Here is a 17,849-nt window from a genome sequence, read left to right as displayed (position 1 = left end):
GGTGTTGAATCCAGATGTGGTCTTTCAGCAGGTCGGTGTTGATCTTCTGTCGAGGGGGGGCACACTGTGGGGGACCGGGGACAGGAACCCTGCCTCGTTTATCCCTGCCCCTGGTGCTGAGCTCACGCCTGGTCAGAAACAGCTGGCTTAGCGAGCATCCAATGAAGGACCCACAGCGTAGATATAAGGGCAGGCCCCGCCCGCAGCAGGACTGAAGTTGATGACCTGCACGGCTTGGTCGTCCAGCTCCAGGTGGGCTTGGCAGATCACTGTGCAGATGCCCAATGCTGCTCAGGTTCCCAGGGGGAGGCCCAGGAGGGCTGGGCTGCTGCGGAAGGCTCACCAAGGCGGTGGGCACGGGGGGCTTCCAGGGAGGAGGACTGGGAAGGTGAGAAGGCACCGTCTGTGCTCAGGACAGAAGGAGCACTGCTTTGCTGAGGCATCTCGTGGAGAAGATGTGAGAAAGCTGTAACAGATTCACCTGTGGGATTTGTTCCTTTTCGTCAGTCATCCCAAGCGTGAGTCAAAAGCATGAAAGATGTCCCAGAGCAGCTTGAGTAGAATTGGTGGGGTCGCCCAGCTGTGCTGTGGGTGGTGGGATTTGGTCCCCTCTTGGCCTGGAAGATGGCCTGTGGCTTACTGAGCCGAGGCGGTGCCCAGGACACACAGACAGGGAACAATGTTCTGTCGTTTCCTTCTCCTTGCTTCTCCTCAGTCAGAGGGAGGACAAGAAGGGGAGGATGATGAAGCGGGGAGAGGAGGCCCTGCCAGCTCCCTGCTTCTCTGAGGGCTCAGAAGACTCCATGTGAATGGCAGGTGTTCTGGGGAGGCAGTGTGTGGCCAGTGGGCCCAAGAGACAGGGATACCGCACGTGCGAACAGGAGCTGGGTGGCGCTGTTCCACCCAAGGCACGGCGCAGACCCGAGCTGGAGACACCTCTGTCATAGGGTCAAGACATGAACTCTGAGCCAGAGAGACCTGGATTCAAGCCTAGTACCTATCCAAGTGCTGGTACTTCCTTGACATACATCTTTGGCGAGTAAACTCACCTGTAAAATGGGAATAACAATAGTGCCTCCTGCCTTATAGGCCTGATGAGATAGGATATGTGGCAAATGCTTGGGAAATGCCTGGCCAGATATAATTCAAAGTCCAAGATGGGACAGATACGGGGGAGATTTTGTTTTGTCTCAAGCCATATTTAACTGTAGTTGGCGGACACAGATGGTCTGAGCTGGTGGCCCCTAAGAGACCTTCCAACTCATTATACAGATGGGAAAATCAAGACCCAGAGGAAGTTGCCAAGCCAGGAATAAAATACAGACTTCTCCCTGGAGCTGCCTTCCTCCCTGGTGGCAGGGGCAGGGCTCCATATACAGGCTGCGTCACCATCTTCTGGAGCTGCTTATCCATCCAGGACTCTACCTTGACCTGGTTTGCTAAAGGAAGCCCTTCCAGGAAACTATTTCCTTTCTCAAATTATTAGTATAACTTCCTCATAGACCAGACCCCCCAGAGATGAGGCCCAAACACTGACATGACTTATAACTTCATGCAAACTTCCCGCATTGCTTCCATAGGAGGAACAGAAACTTCAGAAATAAATGATTAATCCATTAAATTAAAAACACCCTCAACCTCCCCACGGTTCAGACAAGTAACGATTCATTCCCAAAGCACAATAGTAATCTCTCAAATCTGTTTATTACTCCAGCTTGGTACTTTTGTGAATGTGCCTCTTACTTAAGACATATTTATGCTGCCTTTCACCTTGGAAATGATTGATGTTTCCCAAAGAAAATGTGCCTTTGTGTTGTGTATTGAAATATTTTCATGGGAAGGTTTCGCAAATTTAAAAGAAAACGAATGTGTTTATCCCAGGCACATTAATTCGAATGCTTTTTAGTGTGTGAATTAACACAGAGGGAGAGGGGAGATCAGGACCAGAGGAAAACAGTTGGGCCTTTGCCTTGCTGCTGGCAGAAAGCTGTGTCTCCCCCCGATCCCTACCCTGGGAAGGGTAGTTTCTCACAAAGAAAATGCAGGACTTTTTCTGACAGGACCCTGGCCAAGCAGGGGCCAAGGCTACCAAGGTCTTTGATGCCTCCCTGCCCAGGGTTCTCCTTAGGCCCTCCCTGTCGTGGCAGGAGGCTGGATCAGGGCTCTGGCTGCAGTGCTCTCTTCAGAGCCCGGGGCCTGTTCCACACCAGCTGCAGTCTTAGCGACGCCTCATCACACGCGAGGAGGACAGTTGGGTCCTGGAGGCAGTGGCTGAGCTTCTACCCAAATGATGGGTTGATTATTTTTTTCCCTCTAACATCCTATTGCCAGTTTTCAACTTAGCAAAGGTCAGGTCAGGGCAAAACGGGCTTCTCGGTGGAGCTCCTTGGTACTCCGGGGTTTGCCTTGCATGTCACAGGCCCGCTCGTGCCAGGATATGGAGCTGGAAAGATCCAGGAGGCAACTGGCCCCGATCTAGCCAGGGGTCTGGGCCTGTGTGAAGGGCCCCCTCCCATTGCTGCTGACTGGGCTGTGCTTCTTTGGCCTCCTCCACGCCAATCCCTCAGGAACCATAGGAGGGGAGGCCCAAGCCACTGGCTCACGGAGGGGCAGCAGCAGCTTCCATCGCCGGGAGTCCACCGTGCGTGCTCACAGACGCACACACGCACGCACACTGGGACCCAGGCCCTGCCCCACCCCTCCCACGTGCCCCTGCCCCGTGAACTTCTCTCTCTCTGCCATGCCCGCCCTGCCTTCTTGACTCCACTGCCCTGCACTGATTGTCCCCTTGGCTAAGAATCCGCCCTCCCACCCCCCTCTCCCCGCTCCGCCCTGTCTTGCTGCCAACACCACCTCATCCTTCACTGTCGCCATCATTCATTCCATAAGCATTTACTGAGGTTCTCTCCATGCCACTCACCAGGCTGAGCACTGAAAACAGCAGTGGACAGACCAAAATCCCCATCCTCATGGAGCAATTCAGAGGGTGGAAAATACTAAGGAGGAAAATTTTAAAACAGGAGGGGATAAGGAGACTCAGATAAAAGGTGGAAGCTTTAGGTATGATGGCAAGTAAAGGCCACACTGAAAAGATGACATTTGTGTCCACTTGGTGGGAAAGTCAAATATGCCTCCAAAGGATCTTGGTCTGAGCCCCTGGAAAAGTAGAGACCACTCACTGCGAGGAGAGGACCGTGGAGGAGCAGGCTTGGAGAAGAAAGGTCAGGAGCTCGTGGGGACATGATAAACGTGTGATGTCGCGCACCCCATGGGGTATCTAAGTCTGGAGTTGAAGGAAGAGGTTTGACTGGCGGTATAAATTTCCGATGCCTCACAGGGGGGCTGGTATTTAAAGTCAATAGACCAGAATAGATGCTGGAGGAGTGCAGACAGAGAATGTCCAGCAGCCGAGCACGACAGCGCTGAGAGCCTGAGGGATGAGAAAAAGCAGCAAGAAAGGCAGAGAAGAAGCCACAGAGACAGGAAAACTAGGAGTGTGGTGTCTGGGGCCAAGGAGGAGCAGTGATCAGCTGTGATGAACGCCACCGGCAGTTCAGGGAAGGTGAGGAAAGAGAACTGGCCATTGGGTCAGGGGCGGTGGGGGGGGAATAGTAAGAAAAGTTCTTTCCTGAGTTCTGTGAGTCATTCTAGCAAGTTATCAAACTTAAGGAGGAGCCATGGGAACCCCTGAATTTATAGTCTGCAGAACATAAGTGTGGGTAGCCCAGGGCCCCTGCTTGTGGCTGGGGGGGGGGGGGGGGGGGGGGCACTGTTGTCCAGAGCAGAGCCATTTCCACACGTGGTGGGGAAAGGTCTGCCTGGAGCTGGCTCCGGGGGGATGGGGAGGAGATGTGAGAACCACCAAGTATGGACAGCTCTCCAGGGTGTTTCCAAGAAGAAAAACGGTGCAGAGTTGGGGAGAGAAGCTGGGGTAAAGAGGTTTGGGGATTTTTTTCCAAGATGGAAATTAAAAGCGTTTTATGGACTAATAGGAAAAATCCAGTAAAAAGGGGGAAACTGCTGCAGGAGGGAGAGAGAAGTGCCAGAGGGACGTCCTGGACAGGACGTGAGGGGATGGAATCTAGGAATGAGGCTCGCGGGACAGGAAACTCAAAACTGGGTCCTTTTCTGGAGAATGGAAGGAGGATGGTCTGGCGGTGGCAACACCTGCCCCACCTCCCAGCCCATGGGGTAGGGGAGGGGGCGGGGGGGAGAGTGTGGGGAGAGAGAGCCACATCCACTTAAAAGGCTGCAAGAGAAGGAGTGTCACCAGGTTTTCATCTGAGCAAGAAGGTGAGGAACACTCACAGAGGAGTTTAAGGATAGAGGACGTTCTGCTGACGGCAGAACATGAGTTCTAGAAGGCACAACAGAAGGTTTTGGGGATGATGGATGCCCCAGTGGCCTAGGCTCTTGTAGACTGACAGGATCCCAAATCAAGGGCATGAGGGAAAGGGCCCTGATGGTCCTCAGTTGGAGATGAGGAGACTGGGGACAGGGGCCACTGGGAGGTGGAGGACGCGGGGTTCTGAGGCCCATCTTTAGTCCTGCTGATGGAGGGATGGAGGTCCGAGGTCTCCAGGACTTCGGCTCCTGGAGACCTCCAGGCCAGCCAGGGTTTCCTCCCTCTCAGCAGACGTGAGCTGTCTTCTAACCCCTGCCACTGCAGGCCCAGGTGTCTTTGCCCAGCAGATAGTCCTTTGTTTTTAAGTGAATGGATGGTTCCACTCCCTTGACTTTCAGTCAGCTTTTGTCTTGTTTTAGAACAGCGCCACCTATTTCAGTTCAATCGGTCTGCAAGAGCTTCCAAGTCAGGGCTGACCCAGGGTCTCACCTGGAACCTGACAGGTAGAAGCAAATCCCCCAGCCCCAACCAAGACCTCCAGAATCAGACACTGTGGGGTGGGCCCAACATTGTTTTAACAAGAGCCCCCGCTCCAGCCAGGGGATGCAGATACACACTCAAGTGTGACAGGTTCCTGGGTCCACAGATTCCCATCAAAGGGCAGGACAAAGGCAAAGGCTAGTCTTCAAGGCTTGTGCTGGCCACTGGGCACCTCACTGAGGAGACTGGTCCACAAACCACCAGTTCACTGGACAAACCTACTATCAATACAGGGGTAGGCCCCACAGGCATAAGGAAGGTCAGTATTTTCTTTGTGAGGTGGAGAGAGTAGATCCAAGTGCTCTATTCTGATAAGTCTTCCCAGACCCCTGTCCCTATGTCCCCAAAGCTCCCTTCTGGTAATCCTCATCACACCTTGCAGTTATGTTACTCATCTTCCCCCTGACAGAAAGCTTCATGAGGCCAGGGACTGGGTCGATCTTATTCACTGCTCTGTGTGTAATGCCTGACACTTGGTTGGGTTGTAATAAATGTTGACTGCACAATATTGAGTTGACAGAACTTTGTAAACTCTATAAAGACCATTAATGTGCTGCTGGGCTCAAAGCTAGGAAGTGCCTCAGCCCCACCCTCCCCTCTCCTCCCCACACTGCCTTTCCCTCTCCCCCTCCCCCTGTTTGCTATTGTAATACTTGAAATACTTTGTAATATGTGGTATGGAAAAATGACATTCATCACTCTTGTTTTTCAAACTTTCTTCTGCTGTTCTCTCACATTCTTTCTTCTAGCTAAATTTGAGAATTATTTTGTCAAGACCCCACCAATTGATTTTCACTGGAATGAGATTAAATGTTTGGCATAATTTGGAGTATCATGTTTCTTAACAACAGTAAGTCTTCCTATCCAAGATCATCTCTCTCTAATTTTTCAAGTCTTTTTATACGTCTTCAGTGAGATGTTATAGTTTCATTCATTTCGGTCCACTGTGTTTTCTGTCTGGCCGCTACTGGTACATAAGTGAGCTATTACTTTTGTCTTTCTGGGTACTGGCCCCTTTATGGTACTCACTTATTAAACCTTACACTTTTGGTTCATTATCTGGAGCATATCCAGGTAAAGTATCATTTTTCTCCACCTCTTTAATATTTATCCGTCTCATTTCTTGCCTTCTATTGACAGTAACATCCAGCAAAATGTTGAGAGTCTGATATTGCCTCCTTTCCTCTTTCCTTTTTGTTTTTTCCCCACTTGATGTTTCACCATTCTGAAAAGATTGGTGCTGGTCCCACTTTTTATAGAGATATTCTTCATTGTAGGAAGAAAATATTATTCTGCTCCTATTTTACTGAGGTTTTTTTCCCTCAAGAAATGGATTTTGCATTTTTTTCAAAGGCCTTTTAGTGTCTAGCAAGAGAATCGAATGGTTTTTCTTTTTTGACTGCCTTTGACTTGCATATGATTAATTATAGATTTCCTAATAGTTAGTCATTGAAACGTATTATACTTGGTCACAGTATGTTCTTTTATTGGGTTGGCCAAAAAGGCCGTGAGGTTTTTCTGTAACATCTTATGGAAAATAACACAGCTTACCCAATAATACCATGCTAGGTTTGATTTGCTAATATTTTTATGTGGGTATTTGTTTTTTTGTGTTCTTTTAATGTAATTTTTATTTTATATTGGAATACAGTTGATTTACAATGTTGTGTTAGTTTCAGCTGTACAGCTAAGTGATTCAGTTATACATATACATATATCCATTCTTTTTCAGATTCTTGTCCCATATAAGTTATTACAGAAATGGAGTAGAGTTCCCTGTGCTTGCTATACAGTAGGTCCCTGTTGATTATCTGTTTTACATATAGTAGTGTGTACATGTTAATCCCAAACTCCTGATTTATTCCTTCCCCCCTCCCACATTTCCTCCTACCCACAACCACAGGTCTGCTTTCAAAGTCTGTGAGTCTGTTTCCGTTTTGCAAATAAGTTCATCTGTATCATTTTTTCTTGGATTCCACATTTCGAAGTCTGTGAGTCTGTTTCTGTTTTGCAAATAAGTTCATCTGTATCTTTTTTTATTTAATTCCACATGTAAGTGATATCATATGATATTTCTTTCTCTGTCTGACTTATTTGCTTAGCATAATGATCTCTAGATCTATCCATTTTTTCTTAATTTTTATTTTATATTGGAGTATACTTGATTAACAGTGTTGTGTTAGTTTCAGGTGTACAGCAAAGTGATTCAATTATACATATACATGTATCTATTCTTTTTCAAATTATTTTCCCATTTAGGTTATTACAGAAAATTGTGTAGAGTTCCCTGTGCTATACAGCAGGTCCTTGTTGATTATCTGTTTTATACATAGTAGTGCGTATATGTCAATCCCAGACTCCGAATTTATCCCTCCCCCCAACCTTTACCCTTTGGTAACCATAAATTTGTTTTCTAAGTCTGTGAGACTTTCTATTTTGTACATAAGTTCATTTGTATCATTTTTATAGATTCCTCATATAAATGATATGATATTTGTCTTTCTCTGTGTGACTTGCTTCACTTAGTTTGATAATCTCCAGGTCCATCCATGTTGCTGCAAGTGGCATTATTTCATTCTTTTTAATGGCTGAGTAATATTCCATTATATAAATGTACCACATCTTCTTTAACCATTCATCTGTCAGTGGACATTTACATTGCCTACATGTCTTGGCTATTGTAAACAGTGCTTCAGTGAACATCAGGGTGCACATATCCTTCCGAATCATGTTTTTCTCTGGATATATGCCCAGGAGTCAGATGGCTGGATCATATGGTAACTCTATTTTTAGTTTTTTAAGGAACCTCCTTACTGTTCTCTATAGTGGTTGTACCAATTTACCTTCCCACCAACAGTGTAGGGGAGGGTTCCTTTTTCTCCACACCCTCTCCGGCATTTATTGTTTGTAGACTTTGTGATGATGGCCATTCTGACTGGTGTGAGGTGATATATCATTGTAGTTTTGGTTTGCATTTCTCTAATAATTAACAATGTTGAGCATCTTTTCATGTGCCTCTTGGCCATTTGTATCTTTTCTTTGGAGAAATATCTATTTAGGTTTTCTGCCCAATTTTTGATTGGGTCGTTTGTTTTTTTAATATTGAGCTGCATGAGCTGTTTGTAACTTTTGGGTATTAATCCCTTGTTAATCATGTCATTTGCAAATATTTTCTCCCATTCTGTGGGTTTTCTTTTCATTTTTGTGTATAGTTTCCTTTGCTGTGCAAAAGCTTTTGAGTTTAATTAGGTCCCACCTGTTTATTTCTGTTTTTATTTCCATTACTCCAAGAGACGGCTTGAAAACGATACGGCTGCAATTTATGTCAAAAAGTGTTCTGCCTATGTTTTCTCTAGGAGTTTTATACTATCCGGTCTTACGTTTAGGTCTTTAATCCATTTTGAGTTTATTGTTGTGTATGGTGTTAAAGAATGTTCTAGTTTCATCTTTTTACATGTAGCTATCTAGTTTTCCCATCACCGTTTGTTGAAGAGACAGTCTTTCCTCCATTGTATAGTATTTGCTTCTTTGTCGTAGACTAATTGACCATAGGTGCATGGGTTTATTTCTGGGCTTTCTGTTCTGTTCCATTGATCTGTACTTCTGTTTTTGTGCCAGTACCATATTATTTTGACGACTGTAACTTTGTAGTATAGTCTGAAGTCAAGGAGCCTTATTCCCCTAGCTCCATTTTTCTTTCTCAAGATTGCTTTGGCTATTCGGGATCTTTAGTGTCTCCATACTAATTTTAAGATTTTTTGTTCTAGTTCTGTGAAAAATGGCATTGGTAATTTGATAGGGATTGCATTGAATCTGTAGATTGCCTTGCTTAGTATAGTCATTTTGACAATACTGACTCTTCTAATCCAAGAACGTGGTATATCTCTCCACCTGTTTGTGTCATCTTCGATTTCTTTCATCAGCATCTTATAGTTTTCAGAGTACAGGGCTTTTGTCACCTTAGGTAGGTTTATTCCTAGGTATTTTGTTCTTTTTGATGCAATGGTAAATGGGAGTGTTTCTTTAATTTCTCTTTCTGATCTTTCATTGTTCGTTTATAGGAATGTAAGAGATTTCTGTGTATTAATTTTGCATCCTGCAACTTTATCAAATTCATTGATGAGCTCTAGTAGTTTTCTGGTAGCATCCTTAGGATTTTGTATGTATCGTATCATGTCATCTGCAGTGAGAGTTTTACTTCTTTTCTAATTAGAATTCCTTTTATTTCTCTTTCTTCTCTGATTGCCGTGCCTAGAACTTCAACACCTATGTTGAATAAAAGTGGTGACAGTGGACATCTTTGTCTGTTCCTGATCTTAGAGGAAATGCTTTTAGCTGTTCACTGATGAGAATGATGTTAGCTGTGGGTTTGTCATATATGGCCTTTATTATGCTGAAGTATGTTCCCTCTATGCACACTTTATGGAGAGTTTTTATCATAAATGGGTGTTGAATTTTGTCAAAAGCTTTTTCTGCATCTATTGAGACAGTCATGTGGTTTTTATTCTTTAATTTGTTGATGTGGTGTATCACACTGATTTGTGGATATTGAAAAATCCTTGCATCCCTGTAATAAAACCCACTTGATCATGGTATATGGTCCTTTTAATGTATTGTTGGATTTGGATTGCTAGTATTCTGTTGAGGATTTTTGTGTCTATGTTGATCAGTGATATTGGCCTGTAATTTTTGTTTTTTGGTATCTTTGTCTGGTTTTGGTAACAGGGTGATGGTGACCTCATAGAATGAGTTTGGGAGTGTTCCTTCCTCTGTGATTTTTTGGAAAAGTTTCAGAAAGATAAGTGTTAACTCTTCTCTAAAGAGTTTGATAGAATTCGCCTGTGAAACCATCTGGTCCTGGACATTTGTTTGTTGGGAGTTTTTTAATCACAGTTTCAATTTCAGGACTTGTGATTGGTCTGTTCACATGTTCTATTTCTTCCTGGTTCAGTCTTGGGAGATTGTACCTTTCTAAGAATTTGTCCATTTCTTCCTTAGTATTTCTGTCATGTCCATTGTAACTTCTCCTTTTTCATTTCTAGTTTTATTGATTTGAGCCCTCTCCCTGTTTTTCTTGATGAGTCTGGCTAAGGGTTTGTCAGTTTTGTTTATCTTTTCCAAGAACCAGCTTTTAGTTTCATTGATCTTTTCTTTTGTTTGCCTTGCCTCTGTTTCATTTATTTCTACTGTGATCTTTATGATTTTTTTCCTTCTACTAACTTTGGGTTTTGTTTGTTCTTCTTTCTCTAGTTGCTTTAGGTGTAAGTTTAGGTTGTTTATTTGGGATTTTTCTTGTTTCCTGAAGTAAGATTGCATTGCTATAAACTTCAGTCTTAGAACTGCTTTTGCCACGTCCCATAGGTTTTGGATCATTGTGCTTTCATTTTCATTTGCCTCTAGGTATTTTTTAATTTCCTCTTTGATTTTTTCAGTGATCCATTGGTTGTTTAGTAACATATTGTTTAGCTTCCATATGTTTATGTTTCTTTGTTTTTTTCTTTCTTATAGTTGATTTCTAATTCCATAGCATTGTGGTCAGAAAAAGATGCTTGATATAATTTCAATTTTCTTAAATTTACTGAGGCTTGCTTCTTGCCCCAGCATGTGATCAATCCTGGAGAATGTTCCATGTGCACTTGAGAAGAACGTGTATTCTGCTGCTTTTGGATGGAATACTCTGTAAAAATCAATTAAGTCCATCTGTTCTAATGTGCCATTTAAGGCCTGTGTTTCCTCATTGATCTTCTGTCTGGATGATTTGTCCATTGATGAAAGTGGGGTGTTAAAGTCCCCCACTACTATTGTGTTACTGTCAACTTCTTCTTTTATGGCTGTTAGTATTTGCCTTATATATTGGGGTGCTCCTTTTTGGGTACATATATATTTACAGTTGTTATATATCCTTCTTGAATTGATCTCTTGATCATTATGTAGTGTCCTTCTTTGTCTCTTGTAACAGTCTTTATTTTAAAGTCTATTTTGTCTGATACGAGTATTGCTACTCCAGCTTTCTTTTGATTTCCATTTACATGGAATACGTTTTTCCATCCCCTCACTTTCAGTGTGTATGTGTCCCTAGATCTGAAGTGGGTCTCTTGTAGGCAGCAATATATACGGGCCTTGTTTGTGTATCCATTTAACCAGTCTGTGTAGCATTTAATCCATTTACGTTTAAGGTGATCATCAATATATGTGTTCTTAGAGCCATTTTGTTAATTGTTTTGGATTTCTTTTTGAAGGACTTTTTCCTTCCCTTCCTCTTTGTTCTGTTCTCTTGGGATTTGACGACTATCTTTAGTGTTGTGTTTGGACTGCTTTTTGGTTTTTTGTATGTATCTAATGTAGATTTTTGGTTTGTGGTTCCCATAAGGTTTTGATATAGCAGTCTATACATATACAAGATTATTTTAAGTTGTTGGTCTCTTAATTTCCAATGCATTTCCAATATCCTGCATTTGTACTCTCCTTTTCTCACAGTTGCTGGTTTTGATATCATATTTGTGTGCAGATGATTTCCTTCCTTTACTATATGTTTGACTTTACTGGTGAGCCTTCTCATTTCTTGTTTCTAGTGTGTCCTTTTCCTTTCAGCCTACAGAAGTTCCTTTAGCATTTGTTGCAAAGCTGGGCTGGTGGTGCTGAACTCTCTTAGCTTTTGCTTATCTGTATAGGTTTTCGTTTCTCTGTCAAATTTGAATGAGAGCCTTTCTGGGTAGAGTATTCTTGGCTGTAAGTTTTTCCCTTGCATCACTTTAAATATATCATGCCACTCCCTTCTGGCCTGCAGAATTTCTGCTGAAAAATCAGCTGATAACCTTGTGGGAATTCCCTTGTATATTATTTGTTGCTTTCTCCTTGTTGACTTTTTTTTTTTTTTTTTTGTGGTACGTGGGCCTCTCACTGTTGTGGTCTCTCCCGTTGCAGAGCACAGGCTCCAGACGCACAGGCTCAGCGGCCATAGCTTACGGGCCCAGCTGCTCCGCAGCATGTGGGATCTTCCCGGACCGGGGCACGAACCCGTGTCCCCTGCATTGGCAGGTGGACTCTCAACCACTGCGCCACCAGGGAAGCCCTTCCTTGTTGATTTTAATATTTTTTCTTTGTCTTTAATTTTTGTCAATTTAATTACTATGTGTCTTGGTGGGTTACTCCTTGGTTTTATCCTGCCTGGGACTCTCTGCACTTCCTGGACTTGGATGACTGCTTCCTTTCCCATGTTAGGGATGTTTTCAGCTATTATCTCTTCGAATATTTTCTCAGGTCGTTTCTCTCTCTTCTCCTTCTGAGACCTCTATAAGGTGAATGTTGGTGCATTTAATGTTGTCCCAGAGGTCTCTTAGATTGTCCTCATTTCTTTTCATTCTTTTTTCTTTATTCTGTCCCACAGTAATGATTTCCACCATTCTGTCTTCCAGCTCACTTACCATTCTCCTGCCTTATTTACTCTGCTATTGATTCCTTCTAGTGTATTTTTCATTTCAGTTATTGTATTGTTCATCTCTGTTTGTTCTTTAGTTCTTCTAGGTCTTTGTTAAACATTTCTTGTATCTTCTCAGTCTGTGCCTCCATTCTTTTTCTGAGATCTTGGGTCATCTTTACTATTATTACTCTGAATTCTTTTTTGCAGGTAGATTGCCTATCTCCACTTCACTTAGTTCTTCTGGGTTTTTATCTTGTTCCTTCGTCTGGGACACATTCCTCTGCCATCTCATTTTGTCTAAATTTCTATGTTTGTGGTCTCCTTTCCACAGACTGCAGGATCATAGTTCTTCTTGCTTCTGATGTCTGCCCCCTGGTAGGTGAGGTTGGTCCTGCTGCTTGTGCAGGCTTCCTGGTGGGAAGGACTGTTGCCTGCCCTCTGGTGGGTGCAGCTGGGTTTTGTCCCTCTCTTGGGCAGGGCCGTGTCAAGTGCTGTGTTTAGAGGCAGCTGTAAGCTCAGTACAACTTTAGGAAGCCTGTCTGCTGATGGGTGGGGCTGGATTCCCACCCTGCCGGTTGTTTGGCGAGAAGCATCCCACAGTGGAGTCTGCAGGCTGAAGGGTGGCCCCAGGTCTCATTGCCAAAATGGAGAGCTCACACTGATCAGTATTCTGAGCCCTCCACCGCCAGTGTCCTTGACCCCACAGTGAGCCATAGCCAACCCCTGCCTCTCCATGAGACCCTCCAAAACCCTCAGGTAGGTCTAGCCCAAGCTTCTATGGAGTCACTGCTTTGTGCTGGGTCCCAGTGCATGTGAAATCTTGTGTGCATCCTCCAATAGTGGAGTCTTTGTTTCCCCCAGTCCTGTGGAGCTCCTGCACTCAAGCCCTATTGGCCTTCAAAGTCAAATGCTCTGGCGGTTCCTCCTCCTGATGCCAGACCCTCAGGATGGGGAGCCTAACATGGGGCTCAGAACTCTCACTCCTGTGGGGGAAGCTCTGTGATATAATTATTTTCCAGTTTGTGTGTAGCCCACCGGCAGGTATGGAATTTGATTATATCACAAAAGCTCCCCTCCTACCGTCTCTCTGTGGCTTCTTCTTTGTCTTTGGATGTAAAATATCTTTTTTGGTAGGTTCCAGTCTTTTGTCTCGATGGATGTTCAACAGTTAGTTGTGATTTTGGTGTTTTTGTGAGAGGAGGTGAGCATAAGTCCTTCTACTCTACCATCTTGTCCAGAATCCTGATTTGCTAATATTTTACTTGGGATTTTGGTATATCTAGTACTGAGTGAGTTAGGTCTGTAATCATCTATTTTGTGCTCTCTTTGGCAGGTTTCCGTGTCCAGGTTATACAGCTTCATTATAAAATTGGGGACATCTTCTCTGCTGTATGCTGTAGGAATTATCTGTTCCTGAAATATACAAAAGAACTTCCCTATGAAACTAATCAGGGTTCTTTGGGGGTTAGTAGTGCCTTTTTAAAAACAGCTTTATGGACTTTCTTTGTAAAGGAACGAACCGGTGACATAGGTGTGCCGAGACACCGTGAATTGAAGGAGGGAAAAAAAACCTGAATAGGTTACCAGAGTAATTCAAGGTAAACTACACATAAAGGATAATTGAGACAGCAGAGAAAAAGAAAAAAAAAAAAACAGCTTTATAGAGGTAAAATTTATATACAAAAGAACTGCACATATTTAATCTATACAATTTGATGAATTTGTACATGTATACGCCTAGGATACCACCACCACAATCAAGGTAACAGACATACCCATCACCTCCACTTTGTTTTTCTTTTTTGTTTGTTTTTGTGGTGAGAACACTTAACATGAGATCTACTCTCTCAATAGATATTTACGTGCACAACATAATATCGCTGATTATAGACCCTATATTGTATAACAGATCTCTAGAACTTATTCACTGCATAACTGAAAAGTAGTGCTTTAAAATGTTTTAAATGCTCTCTTGATTCCATGTCAATACTTTAAAGTTTCCTTTTAAGTGATTCATTTCATTCAGAGTTTCATGTTTATTACCTATAATTGAACAAAGTACTTCCATATTTTTTAATCTCCTCTGTGTTCTTTATTTTTTTCACTAAACAAACTTGCCAGAAATTTGGCTATTTTATTCATTTTCACGAACATCCAGGTCTCAGACTTATCAGCTCCACTCTTTTTTGGCAAATTGATTGATTCCTTTCTGCTTCTGTCTCTATTGATTCTTCCCTCACCTTCTTTAAGTTTACTGCAGGCCTCTATAAATAAATGGTGATCTAGCAGGAGCCCAAGGTTATTCACTCCCAGGTCCTGGCCTCCCACATTCTAGAACCCGGGCTGCTCTTCCTCCTTCTCCAACTCCCAACCAGTCCAGTGTTCCTAGGTCCCCCGGCTCTATCTCTGTACTTTTGAATCATAGCCTCTTGAAAAAAACTCTGCTGTCTCTTCAACTTGAACCCCATTCCTCTCTTTACCAAATTCAGGGTATAGGAAGTTTTCCTAGATAAATTACGATTTCTTCCTTCTTTGAACCAAGGGGAATCAGAGAAGAGAGATCCGCTTCTGTGTTCTAAGCAGTCCTCCAGATACGCCTTAGCTAGAGCCCCTTTTACTTCATCCATCCCAAGTGGCCTGACCCATGACAAGGACCTTCTCCCACACCCTGGGACTCTCCCCCAGAACTGCAAACAAAGAGAAACCAAGGAAATGACTCAGATTTTATTATTGTTTGGTCTGTGTGTGGTTAGTCATGGGTGCCTCTGAGCTCATGTTATGGAAACAGCTCTGGCCACTCTGAAGGTGGGTTTGTGCCCTTTGCCAGCTATCCATTTGGCTTTGTCCTCGGCCCCCTACTTTGCCCCATAGGTCAACCAGAGGAAAGACTTGAAACTCAGGCTAAGTTGATCAGATTATTACCAGCCTCCTGGGTTTTGACAGGACCTGCAGCATCTGTTTCTCACAATAAGGTAATAGAATTTTTCTTTTGTCCTCAGCCTACCCAAGCACAGATCACTAGAAATCTTCACGTTCTAGGATCAACATTATCACTTCCTTCTATATATGCGTCAGTTTGTTCCACCTCTAGTCCCAAGAAAAATCTCTCTCCTAACATACTGGGTCACTTTCTTTTCTTTTTTTTAAGTTATTTTTTTTAAATATTTATTTAGGCTGTGCTGGGTCTTCATTGCGGCACGCGGGATTTGCGTCGTGGCACGCAGGATCTTTCAGTTGCAGCATGCGGACTCAGTTGCGGCATGTGGACTTCTTAGTTGCGGCATGCAAACTCTTAGTTGCAGCATGCATGCAGGATCTAGTTCCCCGACCAGGGATCGAACCCAGACCCCCTGCATTGGGAGCGCAGAGTTTTACCCACTGGACCACCAGGAAAGTTGCCCTGGGTCACTTTCTTTTATCGGACAATAGGAGTGTCCAGATAACTCTGGGAAAATGTAGTTGCTGGCTTCAAGGCAAAGAATGCATCTCCCAACTTTCCAAAAGGTGTATGATGTGGTTTTTGTTATTGTTGTTGTTTAGTTTAATATCCAGGTGCCTTTACAGAAGCTCTCATAAACCCTTTTTGGAAGTATGTAGAGAAACATGCATGAATAAGTAAGAGCCCCCAATTCCACCAAAAATGATAATTATTTTATTTCCTGGGCCCAGAGCAAGGGGTAGGAGGGAAGATCCTCCAGACAGTCCTCACTCCTTCCTGCCCTACAGACAGCCCATGTAGGAAAGGCCAGCGGGTAGAGGGTACTGATGCTCATTTGATGAGTGGGCCTGGTCACGTCCCCAGCCCTGAACTTGACTGCCGGGACCCATGGGTGGGTCAGGAGCCAAGGAGGGCACACTTGCCTCTCAAGCATGTTCCGGGGACGAGAAGTGGAAAAATAAAAATGACCCACTGGAAAACCAGTGGTCTTCCCTAGAGCAGTAATTAGGAGCCCTGCCAGTCAGTGCCCATAAGTACTTTGTGAAGCCCTTCCTTGCAAGAAATTAAGCCCCTGTCCAATGGCTTTCCGATAAGAGAAATAATATATCTGAATTTTATTCATTCAGAAATAAGTTTTGGCAGTTGTTGCTCTTTACGTGTAGCAGCTGAACAGCCCTAAATATTTGGATTGTCTCTCTGATCATATTTAGAATAATGATGAACGCCACGAATTACAGCGTACAAAGCCTGACATGTTTATTGTCGGCAATCCATTTTACAGCCCTTTCTTTTAGGGCTTGAGTTGCTGCAGGATGACTGCAAGAGAACTCTAGAGTTGTCTCTCGGTTCAGCCCCCTGGGCAGGGTCTCAGAGTTGGACCACAGGCCTGAGGCAGGTGAAGGCCTTTTCTCACCAGCACTAACTCTCACCCACAGTGCCACCCGTCATCCGTGTCTATCCAGAGACCCAGGCACAGGAACCCGGAGTGGCAGCTAGCCTGAGATGTCACGCAGAGGGCATTCCTATGCCCAGAATCACTTGGCTAAAAAATGGCGTGGATGTCTCAACCCAGATGTCGAAACAGCTTTCCCTTTTAGGTAAGAGCTCCGCTCGGTGTCTCTGTGCCATTATTCCCATCAAGTTCAAGCTGACGCTCTCCCCAGGAATGGAAATGAGAGGAGTGATTTGTTTCTAAGTCAGACGTTCGGGGAGCAAACAGATATCTCCCCCAGTTTCCCTGCTCTCTGGACTCACACAGATCTTTCTGAGCACAATGATGAGACGCTGTCAATCAGGTCCCAGGTCACCTGCAGTTCATTTCTGCTGTTCCAGCCCTTCCTGGGCGTATATCAGGGTACTGGCTGCCCTCAGCCCTGCTGAGGGGCTGTGCTTTTAACCTCAACACTCTCAATAGAAGGGAGAAGGGAGGAAGGATGGAGGTCCCAGCTGAACAGGCCGCCCTGAGCACTGTCCCTTCTACAGCCAATGGGAGCGAACTCCACATCGGCAGTGTTCGGTATGAAGACACAGGGGCGTATACCTGCATTGCCAAAAATGAAGTGGGCGTGGACGAAGATATTTCCTCCCTCTTCATCGAAGACTCGGCTAGAAAGACCCGTGAGTCCACATTTGCCTTTGAGCTCCTCACTGAGCTGGTTGGGGGATGTTCGGTGGCAAGGGCCACAGCCACCAATCATGAGCCCCTGGAGACAGGGGTAAACCTCATATCCTTCTGTGCTCAAAGCTGGGGACAGAGGGTGGCCAGAGGTGGGTAGACCTTCCCTGTAAGCCTAGACAACTCTGGAGGCATAGACAGGGAAACTCTCTGGACAGCAGACAGAACCCAGACCGCAAGGAAGCTCGCATATCATATCCCCAGTTCTGCCTCCTACTTGCTCTGTCCCTCATCCACAAAAGTGTTCATGCTAACCGCGCACCAGCTGCTGCTGGCCATCCACAGCCCAGGAACTGGCCTGTGCGCTCTCACACACCTGTCTTTACTCCAGGGATTGTTGCCCACCAGGGGTGCTAAGCAGGCTCTCCCCCGTAGCTACTGCTCCCCAAGAGACTCTGCAAGGTTGATTTCATGGATATGGGTGTTGGAC

At 44.5% G+C, this 17,849-nt stretch overlaps 1 protein-coding gene across 1 annotated transcript in view; it reads left to right on the top strand.

Annotated features, from left to right (window-relative positions):
* Positions 1-17,849, top strand: part of FSTL4 (follistatin like 4) — a 448,259-nt gene that overhangs the window by 400,793 nt on the left and 29,617 nt on the right. Inside the window, exons 8-9 of the mRNA XM_007461353.1 lie at positions 16,680-16,841; positions 17,227-17,361. Of these exons, the coding sequence (XP_007461415.1) occupies positions 16,680-16,841; positions 17,227-17,361 (297 nt within the window). The remainder of the gene's footprint in view (positions 1-16,679; positions 16,842-17,226; positions 17,362-17,849) is intronic.

This window comes from Lipotes vexillifer, unplaced genomic scaffold (assembly GCF_000442215.2).
Source record: "Lipotes vexillifer unplaced genomic scaffold, Lipotes_vexillifer_v1.1 scaffold217, whole genome shotgun sequence".
Taxonomy (NCBI): domain Eukaryota; kingdom Metazoa; phylum Chordata; class Mammalia; order Artiodactyla; family Lipotidae; genus Lipotes; species Lipotes vexillifer.
The sequence above is the reverse complement of the archived record's forward strand: the minus strand, read 5'-3'. Positions and strand labels throughout refer to the sequence as shown.